This window comes from Zootermopsis nevadensis, unplaced genomic scaffold, assembly GCF_977971745.1.
Source record: "Zootermopsis nevadensis isolate Lab colony 2312 unplaced genomic scaffold, Znev_1.0 Znev_ptg000024l, whole genome shotgun sequence".
NCBI classification, from domain to species: Eukaryota; Metazoa; Arthropoda; class Insecta; order Blattodea; family Termopsidae; genus Zootermopsis; species Zootermopsis nevadensis.
Genome location: NW_028259156.1, coordinates 15,097,131 through 15,116,123, shown reverse-complemented (window position 1 = coordinate 15,116,123; position 18,993 = coordinate 15,097,131). Strand labels below are relative to the sequence as shown.

At 36.5% G+C, this 18,993-nt stretch overlaps 1 protein-coding gene across 1 annotated transcript; it reads right to left on the bottom strand.

Moving 5' to 3' along the window:
* Positions 1-11,232: 11,232 nt before the first annotated feature.
* On the bottom strand, positions 11,233-18,527 carry eff (ubiquitin-conjugating enzyme E2 eff). The gene is made up of 6 exons (XM_022066381.2): positions 18,356-18,527; positions 17,774-17,837; positions 16,184-16,215; positions 14,988-15,065; positions 13,631-13,736; positions 11,233-12,486 (listed from the first exon to the last, which is right to left on the bottom strand). Exons 1-6 carry the CDS (start codon positions 18,377-18,379, stop codon positions 12,347-12,349), a joined length of 444 nt encoding a protein of 147 aa, XP_021922073.1. The 5' UTR covers positions 18,380-18,527; the 3' UTR covers positions 11,233-12,346.
* Positions 18,528-18,993: the final 466 nt, after the last annotated feature.

Genomic DNA, 18,993 nt, shown 5'->3' with positions numbered 1-18,993 from the left:
TACCTAACAAAATCTACTAAACTAGATTAACGTAACCTAACACAACCTAACCTAACTGAACCTAACCTAACCTAACTCATCATATCGAAACTTAATCTAACGTATTGCAAAGTAGCCAAAATTAACCGAGCCTTACGTAGCATAACGCATGCGTGCCAACGCGCGACTTTGTGATCACGCGTGCCAAAGCGTGACAAAGCGTTTCCAGGCGTGATCTGCTTTTACCTCGTGACAAGGGATAACCTTTCGGAGGCCAACTTCTTCTACGTAAACAAAGAGACACGGTCTCACATGGAATTTATTATGTTTCAATCTTACAACGGACAACATGCAAAAAAAACATTTCATTACATTTTCGAGAGGCCACACTTTGCACACCCTTGGAATGGATTGACGTCATCTGCTCAGCAAGAATATGTTATGAAATGTGTAACAACACTAACTCGGGTAGTTGTAAGCATCGACACTAAGCATTTTATGGACTAACACAGACCTGCGTTGAGCTGTTGTGAAAGTATTTGACTTCGACATTTGTTTCTATTTAATTTATTTTGCTGTTTGTTTATGAACTTCATAAAAATCTAACTAGTCCTAGGAGAGCAGCCATTGAGGTCTGTGGGATGTAGAAATATCAATACTAGTCTCATATCAGTTACCGGTATACCTAATTCCAAAGCCACCCTAAGCTCAAAAACATATATAAGAAAAAAATCATAATCCAATCCAAGATTTCTCAATATGCATGATGAAATATTTACCACCAAAGTTAAATATTATTGAAGATTTCCGTCATTCATCGCCCTGATGACGGAGGCAGTATGACCTCTGAAACGTTGATAAACATCGACCAGACTACACAGCGCAACAACCCAGAAGACAGAAATCTTCATACTCATCGCCCTGATGACGGAGGCAGTATGACCTCTGAAACGTTGATAAACATCGACCAGACTACACAGCGCAACAACCCAGAAGACGGAAATCTTCATACTCACCGCTGTGAGAACCTCAAGTCTTAAATATTATTGTAATTTTAAGTAAAGATTAATAACAATAACACACCAACAAATCTGTTAACGAAGACTACTGAGTACTTCCCAGAGAAACAGAAGTGATGCGTAAAACGTCGTGTTACTAAAAAGACGCAGAAGGCAAACAGGTACCCGGCTATATGGAAATCGCACGTGTAGAGGTCACCGATAACGGAAATTATAATAGACCTAACATTAACGAACTCTCACGTGGTTAGACCTTGAATTAAGTATGATTTGATGTTCTCACGGCGGCGAGAACAAATATGGCTGTCTTCTGGGTTGTAGCGCTGTGTAGTCTGGTGGAAGTTTACCGACGTTTCACAGGTCCTTCTGCCTCCATCATCAGGGCGATCAGTTAGCTGCGCGGCAGCAAGGACCTCTGAAACGTTGGTAAACTTCTGTCAGACTACACAGCGCTGCAACCTAGAAGACAGAAATCTTACGCCTTGAGTTATTTTCTTATGGAATTCAGAATACAAATACTCTACAATTTTGATCTTAACCTTCAGAAACGGTTAAAGAACATTTCCGGCTTTTTCTCAACTAACTGGCCAGTTACACACAGAGTCACAGTACAGTTAAACAGAGGCCTACTTACAAGTGTGTTAAACCTAAACAAGGGGTTGATTGTGCCAGCGTCTTACGCAAAACCAGTACAAAAATTGTAACTAAACAAATTATTGTCCTTAGGTTTTCGCGGCTGAAATTAAATGTACAACTTCGACATTCTGGGATTAGCCGCGTCGAATGTAAAAAGTTCGTATATTTGCCCTGATGATGGAAACTGCAATATCTGCCTAAACGTTAAGATAAGTTTCAAAATTTGCGGCTCATCAAAATCAGATGTTTTATTTGATAATTTAACAAACCCCACTAACCTGAGCCCTCACTAAAAAGCTAATACGATCAACTAGTCAAGAGATTCCCTACATTTTATAGAACAGAAGTTTCATTGTCATGTCCACATGAACCCGCCATGGACCGTATCTTGAGCTTCGTAAATCCAGTCCACATTCCCACATCTTATTTGTTTACGACAGACTTTAATATTATCCTCCCATTCCGCCAGGTTTCTCAACTCAAGTGCTGCATACGAAGAAATAAACTGAACGTTACTTTAACAGTTTAAGCAAACTTAACTCGCATACTTGAGTCCTCGTGATGATGTAAGACAAACGGAAAATCCACTATGCAATATATTCAACATGCTGCCTTCAGACATACCATTCTATACACCATCATAATTTAACATAACTTTAAAGGCATTTCAGTGAGCGATTAAGGACGGTTCATTAAATTAATAAGCTTAGCTGAGTTAAGGACGGAAATTAACAATTTCTGGCATGATTTGAACACACGAAACAAGTGTTTTTGTTTGCAAATTTCCGTGGTACCCTATAATGCACCACATACGAAAAACCATTAACAGTTTCCTAGACGCGAACATTTTACAAAGCTACTTTACGTTTGTCTTAAGACTGCCGAAATGATATTTGTATTAAATGTAGTTCAGCCAACGAGCAATGGAAACATCGGCAATAATAAAAAATGTTCGAATACATTTGTCAAGAATTCAGGTATTGCAAGTAAGCATGTGACGTCACAAAGTCCTTTCACGGATTAGATTACTGATGCTTACCTGCTTAGTGTAAGCTTACTTTTTATAGACCACCAGAACAGCGTTTTAGTGTACGTGCAAAGCGTGCTCAGAGTTTATCAATCACTGTTTTGTAAAGTTATATAATTATTTTCTTGAATTCTACTTACCTCTTTGTAAGCGTAAATACTGAAGACGAAATGGTGTACTAGACGTAGTTAATAATAAACATTCAATTTCGTCACAGATTTCTTAATTAAAATTCTAAGAAATACAAGAGACCACAATGTTATTCTTGTCCTTTTTACACAAGATATAAAATAAATTTTGGTTGAATTTGTTAACGAGAAAACAGAAGAACGCGTATATACATTATTATAAAAATAAGCCTAGTACACTTAGATAACACACAAAGAGACCAGGTTATCACAAATGCAGAGTGAACTAAAAACTCGAAATTAAAAGCTGAGCTTTTCTTTCGTCGTTCTTAGCACTCGGCACAAGGCAAGAGGCCGGTAACGACCGATCCCGACAACAGTCGACTTCCAACTGCCTACCACTTGTGATTCTCCATGACCAAACCAGAGGACGGTCCGCACATAACCTAGCTCGTTACAACCACCGACTCATGACTGTAAGAGAGTGGCATCGGCTAGAAACAAGTTTATTGTTAATTGCAGACCTGTTAAAACAATAGCAGTGATAAAACAGGCTGACAACTCCGTCATCATCAAATCATATTTAAGTCTTACCTTTATTTCTGTTGATAAAGCTCGGATTACTGAACCCGATAAGCTGATAAACGGCGTACGTAGTTATGAGAACAGCGCACATGTGGTCAATCTAAATCTGACAACTGAATATTAGTAGTGTAATTTCATCCACATGGCGTGTAATAATTACAGTAATTTGATTCGATTCTTTGTTGTTATTTACACTTCCAATCTATGGATGCAACGTCGAAACCCATCATTCTTAAAGACTTCACGCACTACGTGTACGCGGCGCTGAGATTCAAATACAATAAATAGTCGACATGCTACGTATGTACAGGTTTGTCGCCTACTTAATTGTCTTGTTTACGATTAAAATATTCTAAAATCCAGTTTTCTACACCACGTAAATAAATAAAAAATCTTATCAACGTTTCCGTGTCTCAGCATTACCAATTCGTAAGTCATACACTGTACAAACAACAAAAATCCAAGGCTACTTCCTGTTCCTCACCACAATGGCCTTTGAGGCAAGTGTAAGGTCGTACCCAACCTCGCTGCTTTGCATGCAGAAGTAGTATAAAACCAATCAATTCAAGCTGCTTAAGTGCTTACATGATTAAACATCTTCGCTCTCGTGGGGAAGTTCCGACTTTCAAGATGCTGAATGAAATCTGTCACCATAATGAATGTAATGTAGTAAGAGATTTTGCTAAAATAACAAATTTCTGCAACTGTTCCAGTTTTTTGGTTATGAGAAAACCCACGAAAATCTCAGTCAGGGCAGTAGTTCCCTGGGCCAAAATGCTAACCCGATACCTGCAGAATACGATGTTTCAGGAAATTCATTATTCATAAAAATAAATAGAAAGAAAATATACTGTGGTCTATTTAAAATACGTACATCGGTTCTACCAACTCGCCTCGACCTTGAGACAGTTCCATACGACTTCATCATCCTAACAAAACCAACAGGTGACCTGAGATAATTTCCGAAGTTCCTCGTGACATTATGCTTTAAACTATCCATTTAATTGGTGAGATTTCAGGGTCTCAAGGCAGTGAGTATAAATATGACTGTCATCTGGAATGTTGCGTCGTGTTGTCTGGTTGCTACGTTTCAGAGGTACTTGCTGCCTGCATCATCAGGGCACTAATTTAATGACGATCTTGTCTTTTCGTGGTGCATTCTGGGTTCACAAACGAGGTATGTCCACAGAAACATAGCGATATAAGTATTATATTGTTTGGAGGAAATACCAATATATAATTTACGATGAGTTAGTTTAAACAGTCTGAAGAAATGTAACTTTAGGGGAAAAAACATTAATATTTCAATTAATTATTTTAGTTCAACTACAAATGTGTTCTTCCGATCATAGTTGGTTCAGAAAGTGATTTGTAATCGTGCACATAAAATTTGGAAAAAACTTGCTACCATATAGTTCAAATTTTTATATCTCCCGGTTCCTGTTTGAACACCTAAATATTATAATAATCCACAACAAAATAATTTTTACCTGTTGTTTTGCAAATGTCTGAATCGTGGTCTCTCGCCCATAGGGAAGTACACAGATTGAACAACGCAGTACTGACGAGATTATGCGAACCTGCGAAGCTTCATATTTTGTGTTCTTCGCTAAATATTATTGTAGTCATCAAATCAAGAAGCATGAGATGGCCGGTAGTGAGTGAGTCTGATAAATGCTGCCATCTGAACACGAATATCGTACCATAACAAGAAGTTTGCCCACTTACAGTTCCTTTACCTCGTGAATGCCGGCCAAGAACGTCAGTAACATATTTTCAAGGTGATTGAAACACAAACAAATACGACGCAGCATGCACAAACACAAAGTGCCACATGACAGTAGCAGCGGCATAACGCGGGATTCTGCTGTGAGCTGTGTATACATCATATTAAAAACAATTTGAACACAAAATAAAAAATCTGCACTGTGCACGACCGGTTTCGAACTCGAGACCTTCTACATGGATGACCAACACACAAACAGAAAACCCTTTAATCTTTACTACCCACACTATGGTCCTCCTGTCGAGAATTTTCATTTACGTGGATAATTTCATGTTCAAGATTTCTTTTATTGTATTTGGTGATATTTTATTTGTAAGCCGTCTGAACATACGATCCCTTGCAGCCTTCATAACTTAAGAGCTGATTTTAAACATTTCTTGGACAATGATTTTAAACAGGCATGAGGGAAGCCTTTACTTCAAATGCGTCATTCTATACCAGTGGTATTCAACATTTTTTGTTCGAGTACCCCCAGATATAATTTCTCTTCAGCTTTGTACCCTCCAAAGTTGTTGGTGTATAATTCAAGTTATATATAGTATATAATCTACATCTAAAATAAAGTAAATAAATTACATTACTGATTATTCAGTTTATTATAAAATAATATATTTTTTTAAAATTTCGCGTACCCCAGGTTGAATACCACTGGTCTATACCACAAGGCTAGAATGAAAAGGGGGGGGGGTATACGTACAAAACTAATGAACAGCTCCTTTCCAAAATTTCCACTAAATTATAAAGCACTTGTCGAATAAAAATTCGAAGTATCGAACAGTCGCCATGTTCGTAACTGTTAACATATACAATATTTACTAGAGATTTTTTGGTAAGTTTTGGTCTTCATAAAAATCCACACGCCTAGCGTAATGGTTATTTACCCATCGTCACAAACAAAAGGCTCAATACAGATTTCGTATCTGTGCCCAAATAACACAGACCAGATTATTAAAAACAGTCTCCATATTTTCAACAGCTTTATATTATTTAATTTTAATAACCTCGATGTATTACGATCAACATATTTCTATAGAAAGATGTTTTCATTGCAAAATAATCACGTGGCAGTACTTTAAAGACACATGGGGGCGAAGCAATATGAAGGTATCTATGGAAGTACATTTGTTACTCCTACATTTAGCTATTGAACGTGAGAACAATTCGCCACAAACGTCTAGAACTGTCGCGTCTATGAATTATCTATCACAAAAGGCCTCTAATTATAAAATATGAGAAAAGAAAATTTTCATGGTGCAAAGATGCATAATGTATTCACTTCACCTAAAACTGTTTGACTCGTTAAGTAAAAAATAATGGCGTTTCAGAATCGTAGAAGGCACATGAAAAATGCATGCAAAATTGTAAGCGGAAAACCCGAAGGGAGAAAATTGTGAGAGACCCTGTTTCAGATGGAAGAATAATGTTAAAATGGGTCTTAAAACAAGTATGGTTTGGACTGGTCTCTACAGACTCATTCCAATTCAATTTGGGGGGGGGGGGGGGGGGGGGGGTTGTTTGATAAACATTCAAATTCTGTAAAAGCTGTCTACTCCTTAACTGCAGACTTTTCAAGGAGGATGTAGCAGAAGGAATGAGTCGTAGGAAATCTGAGACGACCCCAGGATTTCCCTGAAATTTATGAGAACCACTAAAAATATTTACTACAAACAACACGAATTATAAGTGAGCTTTAAGGTTTTTCACTACGGCGAGAATCAAGAGTGGTCTTGTGGGATGTTGTACCTGTAGTAAGGTAAAAGTTTACCGACGTTTCAGAAGTGCTGCTGCCTCCATCATCAAGAATGGTATTAAAAAAGATTTCATAAAAATCGATCTTACGGTGGCAACACACAGCACGTCACAAACACCAAACCGTCTCATCTTTAGCTTTAAACGTACTGCTAAGGTAATATAGAAAAGCTGGAAGCAACCTATTAAAACCACACGTGAGAGTGAACAGACGCCAGGTTCAGGCCGACGCAGACGTGGTTGAACTAGCGTAGTTATTGACAACTCAGTGTAGTGCTATTGAAAGCTGGCGACTGGCTGGCATTCCCCTCCCAACACCTGTATGAGGGCCAAATTAGGGCCACGGACCAAGTCTATTAATTTCACTCTCGGATCGATGACCCCTGACGCCTTGAAACGCTGTTTCACTTAGCACTGAAACTAGAATTCACAACGGACGTTTTGGACCAGGCGCCGCCGATATGAATTTTCACATTCTACCGAAGGTTAACGAACATAAAATCCAGAGCAGTCTTTGAAAAGCTAATACTCGCTCAAATGGTTAACAAATTCACCGCTTCTTTTCCAAACCGGGTGTTATCTCTTTGTAACAGCCCGTAACTGGCCCGTCCCGAGTTAAATGGATCCGGTCCAAACCCTCGTACCCTGCTCAACTCATTTTAGTATTATCCTCACATCTATGACGACGTCACCCAAGTTGTTTCTTCTTTCCCTCCAGGTTTCCCAAACTAAAATCCTGTGTGCATTTTCTCATAGGCCTCATTTGTGCTACATGTCCCACCAATCTCACCCACTTCGGTTTTTATCACCCTAACATCACTTGGTGACGAGTGCAACTGCTACAAGGGATGATACAATAAATAAAGGAAATGTTTCGTACACAAGTAGGAAAAGAAATTATATTTATTAATATACGACCATGTTTACGTCATCTTCCAACATGAGAAACCCTTGAAAAAAGAAAACAAAATTCTGTACATAACTAACACTGAACAACGTTCTTTTTGACAAAATCAATTTAGAAATGTTTACTTAAGGGTAGAGGGGATTAAATTATTATTTTAAGTCCAAATATAATACACAGTATAGAAGCAGGCCACTATTAAAACATTTTTAACATTACGGTTTCTGCACACCACATTACAGGAACTGGAATACAAATGCTCCAAAGTTGTAATCATCATCTAAATCATAAACACATAAAAAAAGACGAGGACAATGCTTTTCTAATCCACAGATTGCTAAGCAGCGGTACATTTTCTGAGGACCAGTAAGTACCCTGTCTCACACTTTTCAATACAAATACTCTACAGTTGTTAACACATCCAAACATCCACACCGACGAGGCTACCTGGTGCAACGACCCAGAAGACCACAATCTGACAACGAAGCATGCTTTTTTTTCAAATATAATAACTTAATATGTAGCTAGAACTGGCAAATTCATATTACACACAAGAATTTTGTCAGAAAATCCCCCACATTATCAGGTCAGTAGCCATTACAATACTGTGCAAATATCGTAGAAGTACAAACTACTTCGTCTCTAAAAGCAAATACGTCACTAAATTCAAAATTTTTCAAGGTGTGATTATACATAAAACACCAACCGGACTTTTACGCATGAGGAGGCCATGGACCGAATACGGACCGGAGATCCATAGAAGATAGGAACTTTCCGTAATATTCGCGCACCATTTTAGCTACTAAAATATTTTATATTCCTCAAATTTGATGTGGTTTTCTCCAGGTAAAACACTATGTGCATCAGGTATATAAACAAAAACACCTTTGAGCACCACACAAATTAAATATATCCCTACAGTAACCCATTTAATTTAAAAGATCTCTTTAGTACGCACATTAACCTTTATCAGCCCAATGTCGCCAGTCACAGAACTGTCTTTAAAAGGCCTTTTATGCCGTTAGACAGGTTTATTGCATTTATTCTAATTAATTCCTCAATCTAATCAGGCCATAAATGTATACGACATAGCCGAGCATGATGAGGGATATTTAATTCTACGACCTTCTTCTGCATTACCAAAGGGCAACAAATATATAAAACACGCCTGTTAAATCTATCCTTATAATAATTAAGAGACAATAAATTTAAGGTCCTGAAGATGGCAGAGTACTCATTAGTACTTATATCTACCACATCCCAGTAGACAGACACCTTCGTATTCATTGCCAAGAGACTTTGAAATCTCATTTTTGATTCTGCTCCGAACTTCAAAAGTAGCTGAACACTCCCTCGTCTCATTAACCACTGAACTGGTCGTCGTAAATACAGATATAATACAGACACAATCACCACACAAAGTTAAATAACCTTACATTAAGCAATGTTAGTACAATTTCCACAGCCGACATGTTGGTATTATTCATACTACGGAATGGCACGTTCGTATGAACTTTGACGAAAATCATTCAGTTGGTTCGTAAGTTATTACGTAGGATCAGACACCACAAACATTTTTTTTATTAAAAGTAGACTGAAAATACGAGTTTATTAACTTATAAAGCAATAGGTTTGTTAGGCCCAGGTAAAGTATATTTAATTTAAAAAAAAAAGGATCAACCTTCCTGAAAATCTTAGGGAATGTCGTGTGCATAACGGAATAACAAAACAGACCAGTATTACCACCTACAAACATGGTTTTATTGTCAGTGGAGGCACAGGTCTGAAATTAGTTTTAAAAACAAATTTATAACTTAAGTCACTAATAAACAAGCGAATATTATCTGAAGACCTCACATAAAACTGCATCCTGAATATTCGGACCAGACTACTAAACACCGACACCATTTTAATTATCAACAATTCTTAAACCATTCTGAAACTGTTTTGTAAATAAATCCTCGACCAACTTTGCTTCTACAATAAACTGTAATATAATCTTATACGTCAAAAAGAACCATGCGAAAATTAAACTTTTTACCTTTACGTTATTTTTGAACAAAAGAGTTGCTTCCCCGAACCAATAAATAAATATACACCAGCTGAAAGTGTCGTCAGAATATGGGGCCTACCATATATAGCACTGATTTACCTCGACATCTTACCGTGACTTATTCTTTCCTACGCAGACATTTCTTCTTGCATCTCGAGAGGAGTTCAGTCACGTAAAATCCTGTAATAAAATTTTCAGACACAAGTTCCAAACTAGCATAAGCCTTAAAAGGGACGTCTTCTGGGTTGTAGAACCGCGTAGTCTCGTAGCAAAGTCTGATCCAAAAATTCCACAAGTACTACCGACTACACGGAAAAAAATTAGGAAATGTAGATACATTCCCAAACCGCCCATCGAACACAACATTTTATTCAACTTAATATGAAAATGCCAACATAAAGAAATTACGCAGTCTTCATACTTACGGATACACACACTCATACCAATAATATTTAAACAAAAAAATTAAATTAAGCATTACGTTTTATAGCAATTTCCCCAACAGGTTATGGATAAACAAAGAGCATTAAAAAGTTTACAACAAACATAAACCCTATTATGATCACATGAAATATTTGACAGAAATGTTAATAAACAAAAATAATTTTAGTGTCGGAAACTTCGGAACTTTATTTTCATTTTTTTTTTTTTTTGAGCTTTGCACATTACACAACAGCAGCATTGCTTAAGAAAAGAATGCTGCCTGAAATCTAACCGAGGACGACAAAATGGGAGTCGTATACACAATAGAAAATTACAAACATAACCTCACATCTTCAGAGATTCGTTCCTTGTCAAGGATTGAAAAGAAATTAAGCCAAAATATTTTTTTTTTTATAAATTAAGTTATTATAATAAACTGGTTCATTTTGATAACACAGTCCAGGCCGAAACCAAAATAAAATAGAATCCTCGAGTAATTCCTCATTCAAAATACGCCGAGATACTAAAAGAACGGCATTTGCCACTCGGGCTATATGACGACTCGTTAAAACTTTTTGATTTTGGTAATATGTGCCGATTTACAAAAACCAGACGAACGGCACTCCGTCAAAGCACTGCACTACTATGAAAAACTCTCAACATCAAATATAACCCACCTAACGCCTCACGAACGTTTGACGACAACAGACCACCGCAATGACTCTATACAGAAACAATCAGAAAGCAGAACTTTCTCAAAAAGCTAAATTATTACTTCTCATTGTAACAAATACAAAATTCCCAAGAGACTGAAACAATTCTGAATTGTCATTTCAAAATACATGAACCTCAAACAAAGCGCAACAAAGAATAATTTGAAACGCGAAGTGAATAAACAGATGACTATAAACCCACCACACGACAAATAAGTATTCTGACCGTGTATTATTCAGTGTTTATTAACAAGTTTCACAAAAATTATGATTACACAAGTTCCATTTGAAAAAATAATGAAAGGGGGGAAAAAATATACAATGAGAGAAAAAATCACAAAGGTCCCTTTTTTTACTGCAGTTCAAACCTCTTTCCTCCATTAAATTATTACACGAAGCAAGCAAATGACACGAGCCCATCCAAGGCTCAGAGAAGAGGCTGGGACCGTGGTGGGAACGCCATACCAAAAAACTAGATGCATTTAAAAGACGGCTGGCAGTGTAACAAAGCAGGAAAAGGAGCGTGATTTAACTTGCAGCTAGAAGTGGCCAACTATGACATAGACAAGCTGAGGAGCGGTCTTCTGGGCGGATGAGACGAGACAGTGAAGGGGGGGGGGAAATACTTTGAGGTTCTCAGGAACTTCCTGTGACCGGACAAAAGTAGCGTACCATCCCGGCAAAAACCCAAACCGTCGCTTGCTCAGATCAGACTGTTCAGCGTGTTATTATTCTACTTTTTAATATTTCACATTATAAAAAAAGTACACCTATGTAAGATTTGAGGTTTTCACAGTGGTGAGTATGAAGATTTCCGTCTTCTGGGTTGTTGCGCTGTGTAGTCTGGTCAATGTTAACCAACATTTCAGAGGTCATACTGCCTCCGTCATCAGGGCGATGAAGGCGATGAATCGCCCTTGTGACGGTGGCAGTATGACCTCTGAAACATCGGTTAACATCGACCAGACTACACAGCGCAACGACCCAGAAGACAGAAATTTTCGAAGTACACCTACTTTGACACCAACGAAAAAATCTTACGTACTTTTTCCATTATTAAAAACCACCTAGTAAATGTGCAAATAATTCGAAGGGAGGGACAACAACTATTGAACAAAGTTCATCTTTTCATGAAATATCTCTTTAATAAAAAGAGAGAGTTTAGAGATGAATAATTAGCAATGGCCAGAACTACAGAACACCAGCGTCAGGAAGTCCCTTAAGTTGTTTTCATTGTTGTTCTTGTCCTGTTATTTATTTTTTTGTTTCTCTATTTCTCGTTAGAAAATGTAGAACGGACAGCTGATTTTGGGTGAGCTGGGCCGCTGAAGGAGGTCGAGGGCATCACATGGCATACTTGCGCGTCCATTCCCTCGCAAGTTCATTGTATTTTTCCCTATCCGTCTTGTATATCCTAGCTATTTCTGGCACTAATGGATCATCCGGATTTGGGTCGCACAACAGAGAGCAGATGGACAAAAGAACTGGAAAGAAATCGCAACAGTAAACACTCTCATATTAATGTTTATCACAAATGTGCGATGTGTGTTAAAGATGCACTTATTAACTAAAATACAAAATAATGAATCATTTGAGATGACAGAAAATATTACCAACTAATATTTGCAGCAATATCACACATAAGATTCCGTCAGCAAACGATTTTGCGACATACCTTTAATCAAGTTAACATGCAAATTCCCAATCCACTGTTCAAAATTAAAAATTACTAAGAAAGACATCAACTCAAAAATTTTGTAGCTCCTATGTGTTCTTGACCTCAGCACAAAATAGGGGTAAGTGGCGATGGTTTACCCTGAGGAAATGACCCCAAACCCACTGGAGAGGCTGGGTGTCCCAGAACCAGTCTCGACAGAGACGCTAGGACAAAAATTCTTCGGCCCTGCCAGGAACAGAACCCCAATTGTCCAGTACGTAGTCAGAAACTATCTTCTTCTTCTTCTTCTTCTATGGCCCTCCGGTCCGTATTCGGTCCACGGCCTCCTCAATTCACCTCTTCCATTCGGTCCTCTGTTAGGTCCGTCTGTCCGAGGCTTTGATCGAGGTTTCGAGACATATTTCTTTTTACGGTGCAAGGTTGTTAGCCTTGCGACCACCCCCCAACCTGGAGGACCAGGGTACCTGTCTTAGTCTGACCTCTCCCCCTCGACCAATCTGGCTAGGGAGGCCATGGACCGAATACGGAACAAAAACAATACTGACTTAAATATTCTAGCTGAGAAAGCAACGCAACAGAACCCCAACAAAAAGCGTAGTTCTACACAAATAGTACAGACTGAAGTAACAGTTTACAGTAACTACATAAATGGATTTACTAAAACAGTTTAATTATGGTCATTTTCTTCTCAATTATGTGACTTGATACACATGCACAAACACGTGAAAACCTGTTCTTTAACGAAGTAAATTATAATATTAGAACGGTGTTCTACATGCAATATACTGGCCCTATTACTTAACATGTACAAAGTATCACAGCAAATTTATAATTAATATTACTGCACTCGGTTAATCTCATACGACTACAGACTTGTAAAATCCTGTCATCTACAATCATCTGTCATTTGAAATCATTATTAATGACAAAACTATGCCCAAAACACTTACCTTTAGAAATTGTAAGAGCTGGAGACCATTGTGATCTCAAAATATCCAAGCAAATGCTACCATTACTATTTATGTTTGGATGATAAATTCTTGTTGTGAATGCAACCTATAAAAAACAAAATTAAAATGTTTTGAAAGATGATTCTCTAATTTTATCAAACTGAGGTGGTAGGTGTAATTAAGTTAACTCATTATATACCACCTACATTTTTGATACATAATCAACGTACGTGAAATTTCAAATTCAAACTCCGAGAATAAAAAAATGAAGGGCACAACAACAGTATTTTTTGACCAACGGATATTTAATGTACAAAATAAAAGAGAAAACAAGACCAAGACTTCAAATATGAGTCCAAATCCACTGGCATGTAACAGAAGAGCCTCGTAAACACGAATTCCAACTATGAACTTCGAATACATAATTATGAAGTTTCTACAATCAAATACAAATGGATTCCTTCCAGTAAACAGTTTATTTTATTTGTTTACGTTGCCATACTGAATCACCGCTTATACAGCATATAATCTAATTATTAAATGACATTAATTCTAAACAAAAAATCACACTAATTTCATGCAAACAAACACTCGCTCCTTGAACATATTATTTCCATGAATGCCACCTCTATGTATTTTCAATTCACTGTATTAATACAAATTATTTATTTTCTTCTCTATTCTTTCCACATAGTCCCTACCCACCTTGGCAACAGATGCAAGAAAAACAAACAAACACTAGTTCTGTTACAAAAATAAGGTGCTAATGAGGCCCACACCACCTGACAAATAGATCTGGTTCTGCCGGTTGAACATAAAATCACGGAACTTCCTTGCGGTTTACCGACATGACAGCGCAATGTCCCTGAGAAAGTCTATTTCAGCTTAACAACTGTAAGAGTTACGTCTATTTCAATCATCCCGTAGTGAAGAACTAGGTCAATTTTTAAAACGGTTGTGCTGAACCGTTTTTCAATAATGCCTCCGCAACGCAACCGTAGGGCTTGGATTTGGTTCTAACATTGTATGTAAACATATCCAGCCAAAGATCCAGCGTAAAGATTTGGAATAAATACCCAATATCATCCCCTGATAATGGTCAACATTTCACGAACATCCTATAAAATACAGGAAAGACACACGACCGCTAATTTGTTTTATAAAAAATTTATGAATCTTTTACGCAAGTAACCTTTATCGTACAGAAACAGCTGATTTAAACCCTTGTACTACGGAGCTGCTGGCCAGACTAACTTGAGGATTAATGGTTTACCGATATGAAAAATCCATCGGGGCAACGCGTAAGACGTGATACGAGGCAATAAATGTTAAAAAGGTGAAAAATAAAATACCTTACCTTTGGAGGTTTGAAAGGATAATCTGTGGGGAAGTGAATTGTTAAAAAGAATACCCCTCCTTGGTACGGACTGTCAGGCTGTAAGAAACGACACAATATTACACACTACATTAAAAATTAACCTTCTAGACTTCAAATGCTTCTAATATCCACAAGGGTAAGTTCAATAATTTTCATAGTAATAATCCTTGTACCTGAATTATGTACTGCCTCTACAACAGTGATCATCATACGAGGAAGACGATTAAATTAAATAAGAACTAAAACAATGTCACTACAGAGAAAAAGCAGGCACAAAAAATATCAGATAAATACAAAAAAAAAACTACAAAACACAATTTACGCATCATAGGCATAGACCATATGTTGATTTATGTACGCCGTATTTGGTTCAAGAGCAACGGGAAATATAATAATCAGCAGTTATAAAATATTAGGCACTGACGTGTTGAGAATTTAAATCATACAATAAATGCTGCTATCAATTTGTGTACCAAAGAGAATATACCCTGACAAAGAAATTTAAAAAATAATAACCATCTGGCTTGACCTAACTTGCACACTGTAAGGTTATAAATGAAATGACAAAAATTTACTCTGTTCACCGACGTTAACAAATGAGCAGATAAATATGTTTCTCGCAAAATGTTCAAGCTACAAAAAATTATCTAGTCTTGCATCATCTAACTTAGCACATAAAAGAAGGGGGGGGTCAGGAAGGTTAGTATGATATGCTCAGTATATACTCTGCACAGTAACACCAACCAAATCACAGTTCTCCGTTACACACACGATATGAGCACTGTGCAAGTTTAACAAAGGAGGGAATTTTCTTACTGATGTAACCAAACATAACATAATCTAACCTCAAGTTTCTTAAATGAGTTTATTACGAAGTTAGAAATTAATTAAATTCCTCAAAAGTATTTTAGTTATAAATTAAAAATCAAACATAATACTAAATAATATATTTTATGAATATACCTCTAAAAACTAACACACGAAATGTTTTTCGCAAGCAACACTTGTGAAAAAGCAATCATTTTCATATTATTACAACAATAATTCGATCGTAATCACGACTAATATGTTTACTTGAGATACAGCATCTGCTAAGACAGAAATGTTTGGTCACAAAAGTACAACCCACCATTTTAATAACAACTTTCAATATAACATTACAAAAGCGAACTTACTGGCCCCATGATTGTAGCCTGCCAATGGAACACTGGAAACAAAGAGAAATATACAATGTAAATACAAGATGGATGTTCAATAAAAACATTTCTTTGTAATAAAAAAAGAATGTGGCTGGACAAAGGATACACCAATTGTAATTACAATATTTTACTCATACAAGGGGCCTGAGAAATTCGCTTTCATTAATTTTAAAGAAATAAACACTTATACATATAAGAAACTCAAGAGAAAATGAAGCATCAACTTATACCTCAGAGGCTGCATTTGTTAGAATTAAGGGGGATACAATTTAAGAAATATCATCATCTACGGTGCTTCGGCCCGATTTCAGGTCATGACCTCACCACTTAAAGAGGATTCTTGGTCATATGTAAGAAATATAGCAATTTTAATGTTCAAGAGTGCAAAAAAGTTGTCAGTGGAACCACGGTTCCGGAGAATTAGACGTAAATATGTCTATACGGAAAGGAAGTTTATATATTGGCTTTATTCTAAATATTTCCTTTATACATGCTTTAAATTGAGTAAATAGTTTGATTAAGACTTTGCTTATTTAACTTGAATTAGTTACACTTAAGATGGGTCTGTGGTAGCTGAATGTAATGTAAAGTAATGTAATTTAATGTAAGGTAAGGTAATGAATGTAATGTAAGGTAAGGTAATGTAATGTAAGGTAAGGTAATGTAAGGTAAGGTAAGGTAATGAAATGAAATGTAAGGTAAGATAATGTAATGAAATGTTTTATAGGTAACAACAATGCTGAGTAAACAGATGACGTTTCCTAGGTAACAAAAATGCCAAGTAAATAGATCTTCCTTAGGTAACCATTATCATCGATTTGTTGATAAACAGATGAAGTTTCCTAGGTAACCATTGTTGTTTATTTGTTGATAAACAGATGACATTTCCTAGTTAACACAACAATGCCAAGTAAACAGACAACATTTCGTAGGTAACAATAATGCCGAGTAAACAGACAACATTTCCTAGGTAACAAAAATGCCAAGTAAATAGATCTTCCTTAGGTAACCATTGTTGTTTATTTGTTGATAAACAGATGACGTTTCCTAGGTAACATAACAATGAAGTTACACTTTTTTGTTTCCCTTTTTCGTAACACATTTTTGCCAAATGACCCTTCCTTATAGACGTATTTACGTCAAATTTTTTTTCCAGAAACAGACCTGCATGATCTTGAACCAACACAGGATACACAACAGTTTGACCTGATTTGGAGCAGTAGCATCACACATCAAAAATGTAATGTAAAAATGCAGATGCTTATAATCACATATAAGACTACAAGGCATCATGATTAGATGACATATCATAACAGGGAATCCCCTGTAAACAATACACCAATACTGCAAACACAATCTAAGATTTTGAAATATCACAAATTATACACTCTCTCTAAACTATTATATTCCAAATACTTTGTTGCTTTCTGTATAGTACTTATTTCCCTTTGGAATAAAAACAAGCAGTAAATATTCACCAACTACTGTAATTCATGTTTAAAAATGCACAGAAGCAATGTAAGAGACTAATTTAATACAAAAATATCTACATATAAACACACTTACAATCATCTCCAACAGGTCCTGCTGAGCATTGTGCTGGTGGATCCCTACCCAGGTCTTGCAATTCCTAAAATAAAACCATTAAATACCTCCAGATATACACTTACATAAAAAGTATACCAAAATATAAACTTCAGTAAAGTCAAAGGATTATTCATCTTCCCATAAAACACTGGTGAAAATACAAGTGTTGAAATACATACATGCCATCATCCTGGGATACCTACTTTAAGGAACTTCAATATGGAAAATCCATCATATACTATAGGCTATCAATGATTGATTCAGAAGTTACTTCCTACTATTACTCATCAGACCTGCCAAAACTCAATTTTACTGTAATGATGCTATGGAACCTTCCAAGATTGATAAAGCATATCTTTCTGAACCTAATCTCACAAAATAACACACCGTAAATGTATATAATTTGGATATTCACTCCAATCTATAATACAACAATTACATGTTCAATCCTCCTTCACAATACTAGAAAATCGTTATGGGCGTTAAACGCTTTTCCTCATCAAACTACATTCAGAAAATTTGACTGACGTAAACTAACTTAGAAGCAAAATTGTGCTTTACCTTATTAATTCGTTTTAACGCCATTTGACGGTCTGTATTTGATAATTTCCTGGTTTTAAACCAGACAATGAAACCGCTATCGAAAGGACCTTTGATTAGGTAATGTATAAAATGGCTACCACTTCACGCAGTACACTACGTTAGTCAAAGGAAACGATGTATCCCGAGAAAGTACGTTACATTAACTTTAAAGAACACAACACTTATTTATTTTGGAATGGTAGTTTTTATACAAGTTTCAACAAGTAGAAACAATGTTTACTTATATCCTGACATTTACAAAGATAACACACTAATCAAGTAGTAGACTTCCGCCCCGGGGTAACCTTCCACGGAATTCATGTGTGAATATTTCAAATTTGAATCACTAGATTGCGCGACATTCGCCAGTATTCATCACTATCATGTCTGGATATAAGTTGAGAATATTGCCAATAGATGTCAGAAAGTTGAGCTCAACATTCACTTACCACACCCGCCACTTTTGAAATAATAAAATCGACAATACCTCCTCTTGATGTTTGACAAAGAAGTACATTTTCATGCTTCAGATTTTCGTAGTTTCAAAATGTAAGCTGAGATCTTCTAGGTTGTAGTCTTGTGTAGAGAAATGTCTCACCTGCATCTTCAGGTAGAAG